At 39.0% G+C, this 18,272-nt stretch overlaps 2 protein-coding genes across 10 annotated transcripts; one reads left to right on the forward strand and one right to left on the reverse strand.

The window, feature by feature from the left end:
- Nucleotides 1-2,438: 2,438 nt before the first annotated feature.
- Nucleotides 2,439-11,723, forward strand: LOC113577290 (transmembrane 6 superfamily member 1). Of its 7 annotated transcripts, XM_027009851.2 has the most exons (12): nucleotides 2,505-2,522; nucleotides 2,680-2,682; nucleotides 3,027-3,130; nucleotides 3,286-3,383; nucleotides 3,552-3,655; nucleotides 3,840-3,922; nucleotides 4,307-4,434; nucleotides 5,726-5,830; nucleotides 6,537-6,629; nucleotides 7,125-7,187; nucleotides 7,342-7,461; nucleotides 10,179-11,723. In XM_027009851.2, the coding sequence occupies exons 4-12, from the start codon at nucleotides 3,306-3,308 to the stop codon at nucleotides 10,368-10,370; spliced, it is 966 nt and encodes a 321-aa protein (XP_026865652.1). In that variant the 5' UTR covers nucleotides 2,505-2,522; nucleotides 2,680-2,682; nucleotides 3,027-3,130; nucleotides 3,286-3,305; the 3' UTR covers nucleotides 10,371-11,723. The 7 variants fall into 7 exon arrangements, with proteins under 7 accessions (XP_026865651.1, XP_026865646.1, XP_026865647.1 ...); XM_027009850.2 differs by lacking the exon at nucleotides 2,680-2,682 and having other exon boundaries at nucleotides 2,439-2,522; XM_027009845.2 differs by having other exon boundaries at nucleotides 2,451-2,682.
- Nucleotides 10,947-17,932, reverse strand: hdgfl3 (HDGF like 3). 3 transcript variants are annotated; one of them, XM_027009854.2, is made up of 7 exons: nucleotides 17,834-17,932; nucleotides 16,973-17,490; nucleotides 15,000-15,076; nucleotides 14,678-14,816; nucleotides 13,920-14,081; nucleotides 12,865-12,996; nucleotides 10,947-12,396 (listed from the first exon to the last, which is right to left on the reverse strand). In XM_027009854.2, exons 2-7 carry the CDS (start codon nucleotides 17,054-17,056, stop codon nucleotides 12,370-12,372), a joined length of 621 nt encoding a protein of 206 aa, XP_026865655.1. In that variant the 5' UTR covers nucleotides 17,057-17,490; nucleotides 17,834-17,932; the 3' UTR covers nucleotides 10,947-12,369. The 3 variants fall into 3 exon arrangements, with proteins under 3 accessions (XP_026865655.1, XP_026865653.1, XP_026865654.1); XM_027009852.2 differs by having other exon boundaries at nucleotides 10,947-12,399; XM_027009853.2 differs by having other exon boundaries at nucleotides 10,947-12,399; nucleotides 17,716-17,901.
- Between the last annotated feature and the right edge of the window lie 340 nt (nucleotides 17,933-18,272).

An 18,272-nucleotide genomic window follows, 5' to 3' on the forward strand; every position in this document is an offset into this window, starting at 1 on the left:
TGGACCTTCTGTAAACTGTATACCAGAAGAACAGATCCGCTGATGATGCAATAGCCCTGACACACTGCCGTCTTCCTCTCCCGGCCAAGAAGAACACATATTTGAGAATGCCGTTTCTGAGCTATAGCTCAGCATTCAACACCATTGTACAACAAGGCTCGACATTAAGCTCCAGGTCTGAACAGCTCTCTGCACAGCTGGATCCTGAAACCTCTTGATGGGCCAATGCTAGATGATAAGGATGGGCAGCATTGTATCCACTTTACTGACCCTCCACACTGGAGCTCCTCAGGGCTGTGTGCTCAGCCCTCCCCTGCAGTTCCTGTACACCCACATCTGCACAGCCACACACAACTATTACAGAGTACAGCTACAGAGGTCAGCTTCTTGACACACTTGTGGCAGGAAAATAACCTTTCTCAAAACATCAACAAGACCAAGGAGCTGATAGTGGAATTCATGAAGCAGGAGAGCATGCACACCTCTGTCTTCATCCATGGGGCCTCTATAGAGGGTTTCCTTGGTGCTCACATCACAGAGGAAATTACATGGACAGAACCCATTTACAAGTAATAAAGTTGGAACAAAAGCACCTCTTCTACCTCAGATAGTTGAAGAGGTTTGTGATGAATTCCCACATCTTCAGGACTTTTACACCTGCACCGTGGAGTGCACTCTCATTGGCTGGAAAGCTCGACAAAGGGTGGTGTGGACATCCCAGCACACCAGGGTTCAGCTCCCAGACCTCCTGGAAATATTCACCAGCCATTGCCTGAGGAAGACCAGGAGGATCATAAATGACTCCACCCACCCAAACAACTATCTGTTCTCATAGCTACCGAGTGGCAGCAGGTACAGAAGCATCAAGTCAAGAACCAGTCGGTTCCAACACAGCTTCTTCTCCAGGACATCGAATTGCTGAACAACCAGTAGTGGTCTATGGTCCATCACTTAGAGACCCTTTCACCCCACTGACTTCCACACTGGCTTGTACATGCTACAGTAAATTCTGGGCACCTTAGAATCTTTAACTGATCATACCTTGCAATGCTGGTAGATTTACACCAGCACTGATACAGCTATATCTTGCTGACATCTCTATCCACATCTTGTATATTTGACAATAATATAATATTCTACCCCTGTATATCCTGAGATGCAAATATAAGTGTCTATAATAAATGGAGTAAATCTCTTGTATATTTTCCAACTTTTGTATTCATAGCTTGGACTTATGGAAACAGAGCGTATAGGGTGAATGTTAATGTATATATATCTGTAATGTGTATGTGTATTTACTATGCACGCTTTCCACTCACCACACCTGACGTGAAAATAAAAGTGATTCGATCATATGTTTCCGCTCAGTTGAATGGAATTACCCGGCACTTGTCGTACAATTTCATGAACGAGTTGCAATCCTCTTGTCTTACGTCTGATAAGGCGCGTAGTATTCCTTTTAGTTTTAACACCGTATGCTTCCATAATTTTTACTTTTTGATTGGCAGTGACAGTTGTTTATCTGCATCAGATAACTTGGCTACAACGATTTTGCCCTGTTATGCCCTGGTTTTTGTATTTAGTAGCTGGTTCAGGCCTCACCCACGGTGCCCAAAGGGGAACCAGTTTATTTGGGATACATTTTCATAGAAATACAATACAAAATGCAAATGGTTTTTAAAATAGGTGAACAGAAAATGGTGGGCACTTATATATAATTTGGCAGGGAAAATAAATTTATGGTAGCTAGATTGTCCTTAAAATGATGCATTCTTAATTTTTATATCCCAATTGGACATGATACTTAATTGAAAGTATGCATCACGAGCTATGGTGCTGTCCGCCGTTTTTTTGGCGGTGTTATGCTGGCTTTATATAAGACTTTTCAAGCGACTTCACTTTCGCAAACACGTGTTCAGTGTCGGAATAAAATCATGATGGTTTTGCTAAATTTGTGGCACTCCGCCGTTTTTTGGCGGTGTTATGCTGGCTTTATATAAGACTTTTCAAGCGACTTCACTTTCGCAAACACGTGTTCAGTGTCGGAATAAAATCATGATGGTTTTGCTAAATTTGTGGCACTCTCCTGTCGTCTTGATAGTTGGGCAAGGGGGACAGAATAGTTGTTTTAAGTTTTTTCCTCGTCTTGCCGTTCAGATAAAATCAACCGTGTTTAACATTATCATGAATTTTCAGTCTTGGCTTATGTAAATAGTAACCATGCAAGAATCCGAGTCTACAAAATCATATAGTCTGTGAATAAAAACTTTGTGACTAATGACACATTGTCTTTAGAGACTTTAGTCTTTAAACGTATTTGCAGACTCTTTTCAAAGTCTTCTAGTTCATGGTTAGCATTAGGTGTCTGTCAGTCTTTGACAGATAATGTACGTTATGCAATGCCTGAAATAACGTTGACGTTACGGTAAGGCGCTGGGACGGGGAGGTTATTTGTGTTTGGAACGTGCTCGCGCAGGGATTCTCGGGACAGCAACGCCCTTTAAAAGACCTAAAGTCAAAAGGTTTGTTTGTTTGCGTGTTTTTTTTCTCGAGATGGTTTCAGTATCCGCATTTATGTAAAATGTCTGCAGTGAATGCGTCCGCTGGCACAGGAGTCTTTGTTTTGTCTTTGTTGTCGGTCCCTTTCTCCTATTTCTTTAACTATGTTGTCATTTCTAGCAGGTGAGTATGTACAAGGTGCAGAAGCCCTCAGGTTGTTCTTGTGGTTTAACGCATGAATAGTTTGTGAATATTAAAATGTGCATTGTTTAAGACGTGGTATTTTTGGAAACTACTCTGTTACTCCCTTTCACTCTGCAGTTTAATTAAATATTTAATTTATTAAAAATTTTTAATAAACTATAATACAAGGCATAGTGTAATACTGTAGTCTATAACTTTAAGTACAATATAGATGCTGAATATAGCATTTACTACTGTTATGGAAAAAAAAGGTCATAATTATTTTAATGGTGCTCTCTTATTAATTACCTGATATGTTGTTATATCTGTATCTCTGTTTCTAGTGCTGAGACTGTTCTGTTTGCTGGCGTGTCTACTGTTGTAATCTTAACTGTGTCATCTAGAGTTCTTCTACGAGGGAGAGCCCCTACTGATCCACTCTTCTATGGTAAAGTCAGTAAAGAATAATTGCTGTACTGTTCCTAGCAGTAAACTGATTAGGTGTAAATTGAGATTACATGTATGTTGATTACTGTGTAATATTGTGTAGATTGTTCAGAGTAAGTCCAGAAGCAATTCAGTATGCTTGTATGTCTCCTGTAGTCTATGCTGTGTACGCACTGATGAGTGTGGTGAACCTCATAATAGGCCTGGAGCAGGATGGCATTATTGATGGCTTCATGACATTTTATATCAAACAAGTAAGGCGTGCGCGCGTGTGTGCGCGCGTGTGTGTACGCGCGCGTGTGTGTGTGTACGCGTGTGCGTGTGTGTGTATTGTTTAAAGGCATTGTTTGGTTGAAAGTTATTGAAAGATATGGGTGTAGAGGATGGAGTCTGGTGTAATGTTGGGGATTGGTGCATTGCAGGCAGACCCTTATATCAACACAGCTCATGGTCACATGATCTCGTACTGGGATGGCTGTGCTCACTATCTTATGTACCTGTTGATGGTGGCAGCGATAACGTGGGGGTTAGTACTTCAGCAGGGTCCTCATGTGTAGAGGCAACTTCCAGCACACACTGCTCATCATATAAAAATTTTATTTGAGCTGTTAGCCTGCTTGTGATATTTTTATTATGTGCATGTGTAGAATTTCAGTCTAATTATGCTACAGTCTAGCCTTAATGACTGATTCATGCACCTTGCTTTGCAGACAGAGCTACCGAGCTATTGGCTTGTACTGGGTGGGATCCTTCTTGATGCAAATAATTGTTTACATTCCAGGAAATGTGGTGGGTGAGTGGACTGCGCCAAAATGATTGTTGGAACCAGCTAAACCAACCCTTATCCCTAACCTAAAATTACACATTTTTGAGTGAAACAGGATATTTAAGTGGTGGCAAGTTTATCCATTGGGATTTGATTGGATGAAATCATTGTATATATATTAATATAATGATATTATTGGTTAATATTACTTTTCCCCACCCACTCAGACTTTATTTAGGTAGCGAAACATTGCATTTTGATGAAGGAATAAGGAAAAGACAGGAATTGATTATACTGATAAAATATGCATATAGTGGCTGACAGCATTAACCAAAAAGGTGAAAAGGGTTTTCAATTTAACTTGAGTTTAAGAAAATATGTCATCAGTGTGTTTATATATCTGTTTCCCAGGGAAGTATGGTGCTCAGCTAAACACCCTGTTCCTGCTTCACTTGCTGTACGCATGTGTATCAGTATGGGCCTGCTTTAGAGTGTTCAGACAGCCAGCCACATGGAACCTGCAGCCAACAGTGAGACATGTGCGCGCACACACACACACACACACGCACACACACACACGCACACACACACACACACACACACACACACACACACACACACACACACACACACACACACACACACACACACACACACACACACACACACACAGACAGACAGACACAGCCAGTAAGAAGCACACAGACACACTCACACACACCTCTACATGAACAAACACATGGACACCCACACATACACACTCACAAACACACAGGGACACACTCCTAAACACACATACAGATGCTGAAAAACACACAAGCATAAGACATTACTAAAATTAATATTATATAAAGTTAAATAAAAGACTTAGTAAACTAAAAAATGCGTTTTAGATTTGGTTTTATCTGGTTAAAAACACATATGAAGCTTGCATTCTTATTGATCTCTGAATCACCAGACTTTGAAAACTTCAAAGATAATCCACCAACTGCAAATTATCATAGAGATTAATATTAGGCATGCCTTTGCTGAGCAAAATGGTCAAAATAGGATATAATCCTTCTAGATTATCAAAATATTATGGGGTTAAGATATTACATTTTTTTAAGGAGGGCTTTGTAGTCAATACCGTATTTAAATATGCACTATACAACTGTAGTCCACTATGTCACTGTGATCCAATATACAACTGTCGTCCACCATCCAATTAATATCCAGGGTTTTATAATATAAAGTTACATTAAATATCATTAACGACTGTAGTTAATATAAAATTTAATGCAATAATGCAGCAATAATAAACCATAAGTAATGTTAACAAAACCATCTGCATTTTCCAAATTTATGGAAAACCTTTCTTTCTACAGTTCTACAGTTTAGTAATGCTGCCTAGTTTTTTCCCCCTCTATCCCCAAGTTCGTGTCTGAACTAGTTCCCTCACTCACTGAGTCACTATGCAGACTACTATAAGAGTGTTCTCTTTAGAAAACTATAAAGGGTAACAGTAAGGGAAGTAATGGTGTGAATTCTAATATCACATACTTGAAAGTGTGCTGAATACATGCCATATTTCATGGCATAAACAATCATAATGTCAACAACAGAAAATTGGAAACATTACACTAGCGGTACCATCAGCAATACATATCTAAATAGCGAGTGTCTAAGGCAGACATCCAATGTACTGCTCTATTATAGTAAGTAGGGAACACTAACTGTGAGTGTGATACAGTGCAGGGGTTTCTAATTAAGTGGCTGGTAAATGTAGTTCTATTTTAAAATCTGTTTATGATCCGTGGAAAGTAAATAGATTTGATTATTTTGGTGCAGAATACTCAGTGTGAGCAGAAGAAAAGTGTTCTACAGAGACCTACTGATTTACTCTTCATCCTCTGCCTTCTGGGAGCTAGTGCCTTCTGCATCTTCAGAGGCTTGGTGAGTGAAACGCTAGCATCAACTTCTAGCTCCTGCAGGTCCAGTATGTCTTGCTGATATTTTACCATTAGTAGCAGGACATGATATCAGAAATACAGAAGGTTGATTTAAGGATCCAATATATAATGGTGGTGTTTTCTCTTGGGGGGGGGGGGGGGTCCTTAGATTATTTATTAAGGGTCCATACCCACATTTATGGAAAGCTGCTGTGTGACAATGACACTGTACAAAAAGAACTGAATCAAAACCTGCAATTAGCACACTGTATACAAAGCCCACTGGGTTTGCATAAACAGTTCTTATTTGTGCATTTATAGAATAAATGTATATTGAATGTATATTAAATTTATCCTGGCAACACCTGTCCTTTGGTCATAGCCAAGTTAGCCATGGCAGTAAATTTTGGCACAGTGTTCACAGGGTATAGGACTCCAGGACAGTCAGGGAAGTGATGTCACAGTGAAATAGTAGTGCCAGGAGTAGTGGATTACAACTGACAACAGACTGTAAATTATATATAGCAGCTAAACGGGTACAGTTCTACTGTATACCTAATATATATGGCATTATTTTTTATATCTTCTGATTATTTATTTTAATCAGGTATTAATTATAACAAGACCCCGTGGACAAATTGCATACTACCTTGGTTAAGTTCTGCTTTTGACAAAGTTTAGAGTTTGATAAGTATGATTGTTGTATATAGGTAGTACTGGACTGTCCTACTGACTGGTGCAAGGACTATATCCTGAATCATGAGCCCTATCTCAAAGACCCCTCTGCCTATCCTGCCCTACAGGTACCATCTCTGTCTGTATATTCTGAGAAATGTATTGTACAATGTGGGTGTATTAATGTCGTTAATATGTCATATTGGATGTGATCTTAATATGTCATACAGTGAGTGCATGTGTGTATTTATAGATAATGGTTAATATACTATGATGTGTTTGCATGTTTATATATGGTGGTTAATATGGGGAACTCTCCCCTTCCCATCGATCATGTACAGCCCGCCATGTGCAGTGGGAGTTCCTCGTTGACTGTTTGTGACTCATCCTATTTTTAACCATGCCCACTTGTTAGCACACACCTGCATCTGGTTTAGTCTCGTTATGTTTGTATATATTTAAACCCATGTTGGTGTGTGCATTGTTGTCGGTCATTGTTCATGTTCATGTTCATAATGTTCATGGTGTCCGTGTTAGCCGTAACTGTATTCATGTTCACTGTTTGTTATATGTGAATGCCGTTGTCTTCATTGTGTGTTAATAAATGTCTGTCGCCACTGAAGGAGTCTGTGCGTCCTGCTCCTTGCCCAGCGGCACTCGGGCTGTTCCAATATGGTATACTATTTGTACGTGTGCATAGATATTTGATATTACATTTGTGTGTTTACAGAGGCTGCTTTACATGTCATAATGTGTTTTTACAGATATTGGTAAATATGTTATACTGTGTGTGTTTGCAGCTGCTGGCTAATGTCATATGGTGTGTGTGTGTCTTTACAGATGCTGGTTAATATGCTTTATTCCACTCCATGTTTTGTTATAATGCTATATGGACTGCTAGTCCCAGGTTGTGACTGGTTGCCTGACTTGAGCTTGGTGCATGCTGGGGCTATTGCACAGGTAGGAGATTTACTGTTTACACTCGGACACAATTTTAGGGTTTTTAGGGTTAGGGTGGTTAAGGTTAGTATCAGTAGGGATTGAGTTAGAATTACTACATTTTTAGGGTTAGTCTGGTAAGTGTGGTTATGGTCATTATGATTATTATAGTTAGAATAAAGAGTAGTTAGTGTTATGATCAAAAACCAGTAACAGTGTGACCACTAAACCAGTGTGGATTTTCCATATGCAGAAATTCCTCTAGGCTATTCATTGTTAACAGGAATTTGAGGGCAAGAAAATGAAGATCTCTGAACTTTGATTAGTGCCGTACTGTTTGATCTGTCTACTTTCCTCAAGCTTGCACACAGAAAGAACACAAAAGGTTTTTGTAAGAACACAGTTGGCCAGATTCATAAAAGGTGACAGTAACAATGCAATGCCATGCAAAATGTGCAACAAGGTATTTAATGCCTATCCATAAAGTTACCATAGCAATAATTAGCAAACCACTGTCAACTTACCTCTGTGGTAAATTCACATGTGTCCAAGGTGAAAGCCAATCAAAATCAACATGTAAATGAGGCCATACATTTACAGACTGATAGCAAAAGTCAGCTGACTAACCCCTCAGTCAACATGCCCATGTTGTCCCCACATGGGTTTAAAATGGACTGGCATTTTTGGGCAACTTGGTCAGGGCCCAGGAAGATCCATATGGGCTCCATGTGTGTTAACCCTTGTGAACCAATAATGGGACCAAGGTGGGCTTCAGGTGGAGCCCATATGAGAAATGATCCACTGGCCCCACATGTGCCATTCCTTGTGCCCTTATAAGGGTTAATGATGTTGCCAGGGTGGGCACCAAATTGACCCCTTAAGGGCTAGAAAACTTGGACCCATGTGGGGCCTAAGATTAATTGCTCACATGGGCCCTATCTGAAGCCCATTTTGGCACCATTAGTGTCAAAGTTCACATGAGCTTTGTGGGCCCTATGCCTAAAAAGGGCCCAAATATCAGCCCATCACTAACCCATATTTTGCATTAAGATGCCACTTTTGTCAGCCTAGGTAAGCTACTAATGAGGTCAAGCTTCAGTTGAGTCCTATGTTCTTAAGTAACAATGGTCTTTTTAAGATGCCGTAACTACGTTTTTTTTTAAATATTCATCAACTATTATATTTGAAATAGTATTCAGGGGGTATTTGATTTATAATTTGCAAAACATTTGGAGAAAAGCAATAGAACACTCAAGATTGTGTTATCTGTTGTGCTATGTGTAATAACACTGTCCTTTGAATGATGAAGAAAGTGTTTTAGTCAGTCTATAAATAGTTAATTGACAATATATATTAATTTATTCATATGAACCCATCAAAGACAACTCATTTATATTTTACATTATAAAACAGTAGCAAACTGTATGCAACAAAACAAAATGTTATAAAACATAATTTGTTATGGGTAGGCTTTAGTTTAGAATCTTCACATAGTATTGTTGGGCCTTTTTTTTTTTTACATCTTACAAAAAATGAGAGTGAGAGTGAATGAGTGAGTAAATACATTTTAAAGATTAAAATGCTAGTTTATAGGAATGGTTCATCCTAAAATCATATTTATAAAATTGTTAAATATTATTTTTCTCAGGACCCTTCCTTATATCTAGTGGCCCACAAATGTAACACAAATGGGGACTGAATACTACCCATCAAAATGTCCACTCCAAGCCCATGCTCAATTAAAACCCATATAGTCCAGTAAAAAACCCATTAGGGCTCAAGTGGACATGTTGAGACTGGTAGTATGCTGAAAAGTACCAGTTACATAAAAATAGTATTACATAAAATAGTACTAGTATTTGGAAATAAATAGTACTTCCAATAAAAATAGTACTAGATTTGCAAAATTTGCCATCAAGTGCACTCCAAACAAACCATAAATGGGTTTTTATATAAAATTGTCCATTAGCTAAATGGATGTGTGTGCAGAATTTTGTTCTGACTTGCATAGGAAACCAAACATTGCTAGAGAATGATCATCCAGTCTACATTGGCTTCTTACTGGGACATTTACCGTCGGGCAGGTCCAGGTGGTATTTTTTGTGTAGTCGTATTCTATTTTGAATTGCTAATGTTATATGCAAATGAGGACATGCAAATTAGCACCTTATATTACGCAAACAGTTAAATTCACTGGCAAACCAAATTTATGAATGAGGAACCATGGTGCTATATGCTGTTAATGTCATGATAAATCTTGCTGTAGGTTTTATGAATTTGGCTCAGTATGTGTGAGAGAGTTATTGTAAAGTAGCAGAAGTGTGAATAAACATGCATTAGTTTGATAGGTTTGACTAAGAGAAGTGTCTCTTTGGGTTTGTGTGCACATGCACATGAGAACTTGCATGTATGCATGGTTGAGGTTCTGAACAGCATTGGGACTAAGGAATGGAATTATTCCCCACCTCAGCTGCCACCTCTAAAAATAGAACTCACTACTGTAGGGTGGTCAGTGGGGTTGGTTGCTATGCAACCAACTCTGACTTTCCCAAAGGTTCCACACTCTGCCAGGATCATAGTGAGTGGGCATGACCATTCTTTTCATAGCATCAACCAGGGCTGTTTGAGGGTTAACCATATCTGTATTCCTAGTAGTATGTGTGAGAAGCTGGATGAGGGTATATAACTCTCGTAGGATGCAAAGATTGTTGATGATGGACTTCTCTCTGTTGTCCCAGGCTCAGTTCTGTCACACTGGTGCATCACTCCACAGTCGAACACCCGTTGCCCATCGTGTACCATCTGAGCGACTGCTCCTCTTCCTCACCCTGAACCTGCTTTATGCTTTAATACCACAACTACTCAGCTACCGCTGCATCAGCGATCCTGCATTTTTCACCAGCAAAAGCGCCCACAGCAGGAGTGACTGAGGCTCAAAGAACACCACACAGCATGGATCAGGGGTCATACACCACCCCCACAGCCCAGGGCATCAGAGGTCATACAGTGGCTCAGTTTGGACACAGCACTGTCCTATTTTCAATGCAGGGGTTAGCCAACCCACATATTATACTCATAAAGACCATTGTTAATCTTCATACCTTTGATAAGTACAAGCAACAGTATGAGGCAGTGTTTATAATCTCAATATATTTCAGTTGAACTTTTATATAGTGCCTTTCCCATACCCAAGGTCGCTGTTTAAAATAAGATGCAACATAAATACAACCTCACCAAAGTAATTTAGTAAACTTGTACTGAACTATTTAGTAGTGAAAGAAGTTACATGCATATATTTTTGTAACATTATATGTTTGAAATATTTTTCTTAATAAGTCTTCTAAATATCTGCAATGCAAATGCAGATAATTAAATGGAAATACTAATAAAATTAAATGAGCATTGGTGAATCAACAGATTAATATTAATAAAAGTGAACTAAATGGAAGAAACAAATGTTTTTACTCAAATAATTACTGTAATTAGTGCATCAGACATGAAACAGCTTGCATTCCAACGAGTTTATTCTGTAAAAGTCTTGTGAATTAACAGGAAAAACAGTTTACATTGAACTACAAACGTTGAAAATGTAAGATAGAACTGTAACATATCCTGATTCCGAGCATAACAAAGAATAAAAGGGGAGGAAAAGCTAGGCTAATGAGTTTACACTTAGCACAGAAATGTCATCTACTATCAGCAAAAATAAATATAATATATTCTTCATATAAACACGGATAAGAAAGAAAATGTGGCTTTTTCAGAAGCGTGTGGAGTAAGGTCTGGTAACAGTTATGGACGGCTAAAGGTAATGACTGGCGTGCTTAGTGCCAAGTTTGAACCAGGTAGTGCAGAAGTGCTTTCAAACTTTCTGTATGAGGGTCAGGGTGCACTGCATACTCTGCTGTGTTCTGTGAAAATGCAAATGTAAAAAACATATTAAGTGGTAAGGGGAACAATTTCTATCTCACATGATGAATACAACAGATGCGCATGCCACTAAAAGCCTAGGAAACAACCAACCCCACTGACACAGGAACTGTTTCACTTCATAAAGAATGATCATTGAACTGGGCTGTTAGAGTAGCTTAGTGATCCCAGAATCTACAGCAAAATAACATGAATGATACTGAGTTACACAGTGTCCCTTTCTCTGTGTGCAAAACTTTTACAGTTTTTAATCTCCATTAATTTTTCTGATTACATGAAAGGGTAACACATGGATAATATTTTACTGAGTAATGTACTAGAAGGCAGTCTATTGGCTTCTCCACTCTGTAAGGAAGAAATTGGAACTACAACACACAGCGCTGAGTGGCACAGTGAATGGCAGCGTGTAGAAGATAGGGTCAAAGGTCAGGGTAGGAAGCAAAGTCAGGGTAAAAGGACAGAACATTTGGGCACTGGACTCACATACACAGGCTGCTTCAGCTATACAGCTATAGCTAAAAAATTACGCTAAATTTGATAACTATATTACAATTTATTGTTAGTTAAGATGTGTAAATGTTATACAATAAAGGAGCATTAAGTAAGTATTAACCAACTATTTAACTCAAACTGGCAATTGGCTTGTTCAGAACTTTAATAGGAGGTAACCTGCTTCAACCTGACCAGAAAAGAGAAAGACCACAAACAGTATTAAATCTTTATTTTTTTTCTTCTTTATTTTAATTGAAGAATTTTCTTCTTCATTTTAATTACTTTACTTACTGCTCCTTTAAGTAAATCTGTATAACTTTGGATTTGCTCCAGTGATGAGCAGGGGATGGTTGTAATAGTTCTTTGATTTCGGAATTTATATCAATATTTTCTCCTGTGATTTTGATTATGTCAATGCAAGTTATACATTTCCAATATCACATAACCACCACCACAAATGACCAGGATGTAACCACCGCCACCTCAGGATCAGACGTTTCTCATTCTCTAATGTTCCTCTCGGAGCAACTGGTTCTGCTGTGGAAAATAAACAATATAATTATAAAAAAAACAACAGTAATGACAACAACAACAAAAACTAATAAAAATAGATTAATTAATAACAAGTGAAATAACAAAATTCTTCTGTAAGCCTATACATTGTAATAGTATGACCTCTTGTGGTAGTTCTGAAAACTCATTAATCACATACTGTACATAACCATAGTATAAGCAGGTAGAGCAAGGTGTTAGTGACACCAAGGTCATGGTTTGCGTAAATGTACTGTCATAGTGATAAATATGTAAGCCACTCTGGATAAGAGCATTTACCAAGAACATAAATATACATGTAAATAATTTTACCTTTAATTATTAAAAAAAAAAAAAAAGTGTTATAATTTTTGTAAATAGTTTTCCACTGCTCTAAGGATTTATGCAGAGGGTATATTGCAAACCATGTGAATTACATACTCTGACTGTGGCAATGTAAATGTTACATACCCCTTGACAGCATGTCTTCTTGTCTGAGGAGTTCTGGATGTCGTTGTCGTCATCTCTCTTCTGCTCATCTTCTTTCCCATCTTTCTCCTCATCCTCCTCCCCTGAGCACTTCCTGGACAGCTTGCATGACTTCTAGATAAAACATACAAATATAACCTGAAATATCACTACAGTGAAACACACAGGCCTCTGACATGCTGCATGTCTCTCTCTCACACTCACTCAGTCTTTTTCTCTCTCACTCTCATGCACACACATACACACCCCTGATTCAGCCCATAAAGGGCTTGATTAGTTTACAATGATGAATCAAACAAATTAGCGGAGGCAATGCAGTCACATGCTGTGCTGGGTACGGCAGAGTGGGAGAACACTGCTTTAGTAAAGGACATTCCAGGGTAACACTTATTTTTCCCACAGTTTCAAGAGGTTTCAAAATCAACAGTTTTCAAGTTTTTCAGAAGGTACAATGTTTATATCACTGATTTTTATTTTTAAGATTACAATCTGTAACCTGCAGGAAAGAATTTCCATGCTCAATGCCAATAACCTGTTAGTAATTTGTGTAACACAGACTGAGCAGGAAAATACGATAAGACTACTATAAGACCTGCAGCAGAAACATTAGCGCATGTCTAAACTCCTATATGTAACTCCCTCTTCCCAAAAACACATTGTATTCTACCATCTACTTCACAATCGATGGGATATATGAACATTAAACCCTGTTGCTAGGCAACAGTCGTTGCTAAGCGGAGTCTGAGCAGAGTGTGGAATCTGAGGTATGAAATACTGCAGCAGTTCTGAAACACACTTCAGCTTCTCTATAACCTGCCACTGTAGCTGCCTACCAGTCATTCAGCAGATGGCAGTGACCTACGGCAGTGTGCAGATGGTTAAAATTAGAATTCATTGGGGAGGGGGGGACCAGTTGGGGGTATATACAGTACTGCGGCTCAGTATAAGGACATTTTAGCCTGAACAGTTGGAAGATGATTTGGCTCATGTCTACTGTCCGTTCCCTGTCTACCATGCAGTGTTGAAGGCCACAGTACCTTTGAGGATGCAGTCTTTTTCCGTTTCGAGCCAACCTTGTCACCCTTCATCTTGCCTTCCTCTTCCTCTCCAATGGAGTCTCCCTCCTCTGCCTCACTGCTGCCATCCGCGGTGTCAGCTCCCTCCCCCTCTCCCTCTGACCAGCTCTGCTGCTGCATGGTCTGCACATGCACACACGCATGCACACACACACACACACACACACACTGTATGTATACTGGGGCTAACCAATGTTGTCATAAAATATTCAAAATGACTGCTATTAGAATGTTGACCTCTTTCAAAATAATTAGTCATGTGCCGTTCATCAAGCCAAACAGTGTGTTTTAGGTTGAGTTTTAGTTCTAGAGTTCTAGAGTCATAACTCTAATGCTTCTGTACACTGGAAACCCCTGAAGACTAGTAGCACACAATCTACTATACATACAATATACTATATTTTTTTAGATTTAAATGATAAATTACAACAGTGAAATGAATTCAGCCCTTGTGTGAGCCCACAGAATACCTCTCTGTGAGGACTTGGGAACTCCAGAAGGGTCACTGGTTTAAACATAAACACTGCATCGTGGAGACGGCATGTCTGCACTGTAACGGCTTCATTTCTGTACAGTGACAGCTTCATGTCTGCACTGTAACAACTGCACCTGCTGCATATCCTTTCAGAGACATGCATCTCTAGACCTTTAAACATTTCCTATTCTATTTTGATGTTTCTGAGTTTATCTATCTCAGGCATACAGTCATGACAACACACCTGGTAGCCAGTGAACTTGACACCAGGGTTATTTTCAATCTCCCACAGGCCCTCGTTGAAGCCCTTTCTCTTGTTTGACTTCCCAAACTTGTCTTTATACTCCTTATATGGCAGCAGGTCCTTAGGCCCAAGGAAGGCACTAGAAAAGGTACAAACCAAGTCAAATTTCTAATTGCTTCTTAAATTACAGCAGATATATAGAATACTCTGCTTACCTCTTAGTAATCAACTCACTTTCATTCACACATATTACAGTCAGCTCACTCTCACTCACACATTATACCTAATCAACTCATTCTCACATTACACACAATCCACTTACGTCTCATGGGTGCCAAAGAAGAAGATGGGGTATTTATTAGCAGGAGGCTTGACTGCTCCCTCTGGCAGTTCATCAATCTGCAGACAATCAGAACACAGGAGACATGGCTAAATGATAAACCATTATCTTCCAACTGCCCAGGGCTTTCCTGGCTACAGAACCCTTCTAAAGACTTCTATTTTCACCATATTACTAAATATTTACCTTCCAAAAATGTGAAAGGTAAAAGGCTTTCAAGCTTTTTAAGAGTTGGTGCTGCTGCTAATAGTTTGGTTTCATATGAAATCTTGTCACAGCGCCCCCATGAGGCTCACCACACTTGTCTTAGGCATTGTAAATATCCTGTAGTTGAAGATAGTTGAAGTAAGATTAACTGCATGGTGATTTATGTTGTTCATGATCCCTAAACGCCAGTACTAGAAACGTCAGGGAATTAATTTAAAAAGGAAGGCAAACAAAGTCGTTTATTTCCAACGTGAATGTAATTGGGAACAGTTACAATGCTGACTCACAGATGCAGAGTTAATCTATACTGGCTATAATTGGTGTTTATGCAAAAGTTTTCACATGGTCTAGATAAACTGGTCATTTCTATTTAGCTATGTGTGACCAGCAAATATTCAGTTAATTCAGGAAATCTCAGAAGAATCTAATACATTTAATGTCTAAATTATTTTATGAGCATTCTGGTTTTGGGTAGGCTGCTTTATAGCTCACTCTGCAAGTAACTATCCAGCAACGCCCATTTTTAAAACCTTCACTACCAATCTGTGAAAGATTAGTTTTTGACATATTGTTAGAGCTTTGTATTACAGTGTTGTAGCTAATGTGAAAAGCTGCATAGAAGACTATTTTTAAATGTAGGCTATAAATGGTGTCAAAAAACAAACAAAACCCAAAACGACAGCGTAGCTTGGTAGTTAGTGTGGTTAAGATACATTACTGTGGTTCCACGGCAACATTCCGTGACATTGATAAAACAAAACAACTTTTTATAAAGGATTATTAGGCATCTTAATATCTAAAATCAAGTACATAGCCAATCTAGCTAGACAGCTAGTTATCGGATAGGTACTGTATACCACTGATAGTGTACGTGGCTGTCATATAGCTGTACAATCTGTTAATCTCTGAAACACCCTTTCACAGCAGGCTACTACCCCCAACACCTGGTCTAGCTTTCTAACAATAGCATAATGTCAGAACAAGTTGCAGTAAATGTCTTACTGAATGTTTGACAACCGTCGATAAAGACAGTAAGGCAACTGTGTGAGGAGCAGAACTGACAGCGTCCTAACAGTGATGTCCAACAGCACCCTGTTCCACCTGAGTAAATGTGTACTACCAGTTTATTACTGAAAACACAAACTAAAGGAAAAGCTCGTTCATGATCAAGTTGCTGGAAGTTTATATCAATCAAATGGTTTTCATTCAAACGAGCAAATCAGGAAACATGAGGACGGCCGTCCCGTGGTTGAGGAATATTGAGAAGGCTCCCAGCAGCGCAGGAGGAGGGCGCTCCGCCACAAGTCTCAGCTAGCAGATGAGCTAATAGCTTAGCTAGCTAGCTAATATCGTCAGGAAAAAACATAAACAACATGGGATATAAAACCATCGAAATATTTAGTTTAAACTGTCGACAAATTCTGGATGAATAAACCCCAAACGTGCAAAACCCAAGTGCTTGCGACCACAAAAAGCTAAAGAGAGGTCGGTAATTAAGGCTGCAGACGAAAAAAAAACGGTTGTACACCTGAGAGGAACAACGCCATATCTTACGAAACAGGGATAAATAATGGAGACTAAACCGCAAATGAAATTGCCTTCGCAAACAGAAATTGATTGATTTAGATTTTAAGCCAAACAAGTCAACTAGAGACGTCGCCCCAGCAGTATAACGTACGACACCGGTCGTATTGTCCTCGCCAACCCCGCCTCCCTGCGTTTCAACTCGGCTGCACCCTCATACTCACCCTCGCTGGCCAGTGTGGATATCCCTTCATTTTTGCAAAAACCAAATCCCCTGCCTTGTACTCCCGTGGCCGTGGACGAGCCATCGCACCAGCACGTTACGACTGAATATAAAACGTATTAAAAAATCCAGACGTTCCCAGCACTGATGGAAATATTCGACCATCAATGTTTTGATAGCAACACTGCAGTTAAATAGGAAATAAATAATTAAAAGACAGAAAAGGCCCGGAAAACACTTCTTCCCTCCTCTTCGTCTTCAAACACAAATTGTGAGTGTAGGTCAACAGTGCAAAATTTGAATCCTTTCGTCATGAGATGCTGAAGATGCAAATCCTTTCAGATTTTTGATGTTTTACATTTATGGGAGCAAAGCAGCTTATTCTGTCCCCGTGTGTTTGAAACTTGGAGGAACTGGCGAAGGTTGAGAACGCCACTCACTTATTCTCTCGGTCGGGAGTGACTATTAAGTCAGATAGATATGTAGCCGGTTTAAGAGCAACACCATAGCAACAAAAACCTGAAGAAAAAAGAAACGCTGATTAATATAGAGTCAATACGCTTAGCAGGTCTGCGTAATTAGATTTAACGCATATCCGAAACGCTCTAAAAAGGTTAGTATGCGAGGTTTACTGAACTTATACACAGTTGAAAGTAGTATTTACAAAACGTAGCCTAGTTTTTCAGTTTAATTTTGTCGAGTAAAACAACCGAAAGTTTTGACGACGTGATGCTAAACTGTCACCATTTTAATAGGCCTACTGACGGTAAAACTAATATACTGTTGAAACTATTCATACTATTAAACCTATATTCTATTATATAATATTAAACATGAACCCTAATTAAGATGAATCACTAACCACTGTAGCCCAGTTTACTGAATGTAGGACCTCAGGACAGAACACCTGTGTCCTGGTGACAAAAAGAAATACAAATTTTGCTGATAAAAATCACCCTGTTCCAGGAAGTCTCCTCCAGGCTACAGGGGCCTGCACAGCTTGTGCAGTTAGCACAGAGCAATAGAATAGCATACCAGCAGGGTTTACTCCCCGATTGTTTAAAAACTCCTTAGAGTAACTTTTAACACTGCACAAAGTGAATTTCTGTAGAATGCTGCCTGTAGCTAAGCTAAAAGACTAGGACAAATAAAAGTGCCTCGATCTACATATGTTTATATTGTAAGTCATTAGTTACAACTAAGCAGTATGGCAAAACTTTGCCCCTTTTAGTAATATAAAGGAATAACAAAATGTTTTATTTACCAATGAATCTCTTTTCCTGGTGAAGAAGTTACAAAAG

The sequence above is a fragment of the Electrophorus electricus genome, chromosome 4, assembly GCF_013358815.1.
Source record: "Electrophorus electricus isolate fEleEle1 chromosome 4, fEleEle1.pri, whole genome shotgun sequence".
In the NCBI taxonomy this organism is placed as follows: domain Eukaryota; kingdom Metazoa; phylum Chordata; class Actinopteri; order Gymnotiformes; family Gymnotidae; genus Electrophorus; species Electrophorus electricus.

Coding starts and splice junctions, on each gene's coding strand:
- LOC113577290 (XM_027009845.2), top strand. CDS start 2,582: ATGTCTGCAGTGAATGCGTCCGCTGGCACAGGAGTCTTTGTTTTGTCT. Junction 2,683..3,026: donor TATGTTGTCATTTCTAGCAG/GTGAGTATGTAC, acceptor CTCTGTTTCTAG/TGCTGAGACTGTTCTGTTTG. Junction 7,188..7,341: donor TCCAATATGGTATACTATTT/GTACGTGTGCAT, acceptor GTGTCTTTACAG/ATGCTGGTTAATATGCTTTA.
- hdgfl3 (XM_027009852.2), bottom strand. CDS start 17,056: ATGGCTCGTCCACGGCCACGGGAGTACAAGGCAGGGGATTTGGTTTTT. Junction 12,997..13,919: donor AAAAGACTGCATCCTCAAAG/GTACTGTGGCCT, acceptor TGTTTTATCTAG/AAGTCATGCAAGCTGTCCAG. Junction 12,400..12,864: donor AGAAGACATGCTGTCAAGGG/GTATGTAACATT, acceptor TATTTTCCACAG/CAGAACCAGTTGCTCCGAGA.